The sequence below is a fragment of the Aplysia californica genome, unplaced genomic scaffold (genome assembly GCF_000002075.1).
Source record: "Aplysia californica isolate F4 #8 unplaced genomic scaffold, AplCal3.0 scaffold00685, whole genome shotgun sequence".
Lineage (NCBI taxonomy): Eukaryota > Metazoa > Mollusca > Gastropoda > Aplysiida > Aplysiidae > Aplysia > Aplysia californica.
Window position 1 is genome coordinate 153,416 of NW_004797955.1, and position 3,329 is coordinate 156,744.

At 39.6% G+C, this 3,329-nt stretch overlaps 1 protein-coding gene across 1 annotated transcript in view; it reads right to left on the minus strand.

The window, feature by feature from the left end:
- Positions 1-3,329, minus strand: part of LOC101847454 (retinol dehydrogenase 13-like) — a 10,961-nt gene that overhangs the window by 4,305 nt on the left and 3,327 nt on the right. The window contains exons 2-3 of the mRNA XM_013088089.2: positions 3,170-3,274; positions 1,904-2,110 (exon numbers count right to left, since the gene is read on the minus strand). Coding sequence (XP_012943543.2) covers positions 1,904-2,110; positions 3,170-3,274 — 312 coding nt within the window. The remainder of the gene's footprint in view (positions 1-1,903; positions 2,111-3,169; positions 3,275-3,329) is intronic.

Below are 3,329 nucleotides of genomic sequence, written 5' to 3' on the forward strand. Positions count from 1 at the left end.
TTCAGATCAATCAAGCACCTTTATTTTTTAACTGCCGCAGTCTGTCCATCGTTTCCAAACTTAGAGTTAGTAGTTAGATTGGCTAGAAGAGTATCACATTAGTCAAGTTTTGGTCAGAAAAATCTGAGATAAGTATCTAGAGAGAATTTTGGTTCAAAAGATTAGAAAACAATTCAAAGAGAAATACAAGCCCTATGCAGGCTAAGTGATAGACACCTTGTGAGTTATTAGGCATATCGGCCCTATACCTTATTTTCCTGTCTGTTTTATTTTGTAGAGTTTTTCTTGTTTTTCTTCCCGCACTAAACGTCTCTAATCGTGTCGAGGTGCTTCTCTTTACTTTAACTCGGGCCCAAAGACACTTTGGTGGTTAATAATGCTGACAATAAACTCGTTTTAAAAAGCTCGCCTTCTGAAGATGGCTTAATTAGAGCAACTTTTGAAAGTTATCCCTGTACAAAACTTTGCAGATTCTTGTGGTTCACAGACAAAGACAGCACAGGATGACCGATAACAGGAGAAGACGCAACAAAACTTGGTATGAATGGATCTAGTGATATTTCAATACATTGCAGCACAAACAAGTAACAAGTACATTGTAAAGAATTATCCGATACATTTTTAATATAAACAGCTCCCCCAATCTTTGCAGGCTACGGAGCACCGATAGTTTGTTAAATTTGGTTTCCTTTAAATTAAACTTTAAAGATTTTGAAAAACACCAGCGGGTTTTTTTTGTGTTTGGTTTTTTTCTCCGTTTAATTTTTTTGTGGGGGTGGGGGGTGGCTTTATATCTATACTGATGGGCTCCTGTCCATTGCAAGCTGAGAAAGAGAGTTCGATTTCCTCTAGCGGCAGATTATTTTATCAAGTATCTTCGTCTGTCTGATAGGATATTGTATGCCACTCAACCCGAGTTGGCCCGAACAGTGCAACATACATTATAATCAAAACAGACTGCCTCATTAAAATAATCAATTATGTTCTAACTTGTGTAGATGAGGGGGAAATAAACTACAAATCAACAAAATCGTTGCTCATACTGTAACTTTCACTAAATGTAAACCAGTAAGGAGGCTTCTGTATTTCTAATAAGATAGGGCCGACCAAATGTGGACACAGTACTTCAAATGCGGTGATGGGAAAACCATTTCCAAATGCAAGAAACGCCATTTTATAGTGCTGAAAAGTATTTGAGAAAAACATTTGGAATAACACTGACGCTATAGAGAGTTTAAAACGTTACGTTTTCTTTAAAAATTTAAACATAGTGTTACACTTAACAAATTTGTAAATTCATTTCACACAACTAAACGTGTCCTTCGCATGAACGAGAGGGACAGTAGTGATTTTGTGATCAAGTCATTCTGTTGGACTAAAAGTCAGTCAAAATTGTCCAACACGATCCCTCATTGTTGAAGAGAAAAGTGGTTGTCTTTGACAGGTGGACACCTTAGACAATGTTATTATTAATAGAAAAAGAGCAAATGGGAAAGAAAAGGGGGAGGGGGAGGGGGGTGTGGCTGCTTGTACAGGTGACTATCTTGAACAGGTTACCGTTCGAGCAGGATCGACTGCAATTAGAATCTGTAAGAAACAGTGTATTACAATTCACGGCATCCGTGGTCTAGTGGTTAGGCTTTCAGATTCGCAACCGTAAGGTTGTGAGTTCGAATCCTGTCAGGTGAGAATGGGTACCCATCTATAGAAAGTGAAAGATCTTTTCAGTTTGGTAGTGTTTGAGCGCTTAATCAGCTGCTTTGCATTGCATGCTTCCCGAAAAGCTGAGAATGTTTTCTGGGTGTTTTATGGTCTGCTTGGGTAATAATATAGTATAAAGCGCATAGAGCTTGCTGTATACCCCAAATGCTATTTATTATGTACGAGTATTATTTTTTATTACCCTTGAGTCGACGGCTCAGCTCTCTAGCAGTCAGGACATTGGCCAGTTTGCTCTGACCGTATGCCTTGAAAAACCACTTTTTGTTCTGGGGCCGGTGGTCAAAATCCATGGGCCAGACAAAGTACAACCAGGTGGACACAAAAATGATGCGACTGGGAGCCGAGGCTTTCAGTTTGTCCAGCAGCAACTGGGTCAGAAGGAAATGTCCTGAGGATTGTAGTTGTTGTATATTGTTTATTCAACGAACTTTCGTTTTTCCACATACATGTCTTTATAATTTTGACAGTTATTCTTTATATTATCTATATTATTATCTATGTTATATTTGTGAATTTTCGTCACTTTGGTCGCCTAACACTTTCGAACCATTCATCTTCCGAATTTGAAAAAAATTAAGGGTGGTTCAGAATCATTTAGTTCAGTTTTTCATTAGTTTCGTTTAGATCTAGTCTTGGGAAAGACCGTATTCTAAGACACCATTGCAAACCAGTGTGGCTTCCGTCCACAAGCAGTGCGCACTGTTCCACAATGACTTGACGATCGATTCTTTTGAGTCCGTTCATTGAACAGGTTCCTAGCTAGTATAGGCCTAAGAATGTCACATTCTATTACTGTTGTTGCCTTTTGCAGTGCATTTCCCGAAAAAAAACTATTTTTGTCACTTACTTCATGTTCTTTCTTTCTTCTCTTTGGCCTTTCTCATCTCCGCTTACAGAAGAGTGAAGAAACAAATGAACACACCATCCACCACCAGAAGAAACAACCGTTCACGTGTTAGCAAAACACTCATCCATGATTGATGTGTATTCACACGAAATATTTTCGAAGTTTTATTCTCTAAGGTTGTTTTTTTTTCTTCTTCTCTTCCCTTTTCGGTATTCTCTATTCTGAACATAGACGGCTATGACTATGAGGAGGATGAGCTGAGAGAAATGAGAAGGAGGAGGAACAATTTATTTTCACTGTCTTACCATTACATAATGTTGGGAAGAGGAGAGGAGGAAGATGAGGAGGAAGACGAGAAATTTTTCCTGTCTTGTCATTACATAATGTTAGTAAGAGGGGGGGGGGGAGAAGAGGAAGAGAGAGAGAGAGAGAGAGAGAGAGAGAGAGAGAGAGGGGGGGGGGAGAAGAGGAAAAGGAGGAGAAGGGACAGAAGGAGGAGGAGGAAGAAGAAGAGGAGAAATCTGACAACAGTGACGACCATTGGTTGGAAAGTGAAGAGAATGAGTGGGAGGAGAGATAATTCGTGAGCCACAACTTCACCGTAATGGTTCACTCCCATGTGTCTCTCCAGGCCGTCCTCTGTAGGTCTCTTGTTCCCCGTCAGGACGCCGGCGTTGTTGATGAGAATGTCGACACGGTCTTCATCTGTGGAAACCGAGTGGAAAATAATAATTATGACAATGATAACAATAATAATAAT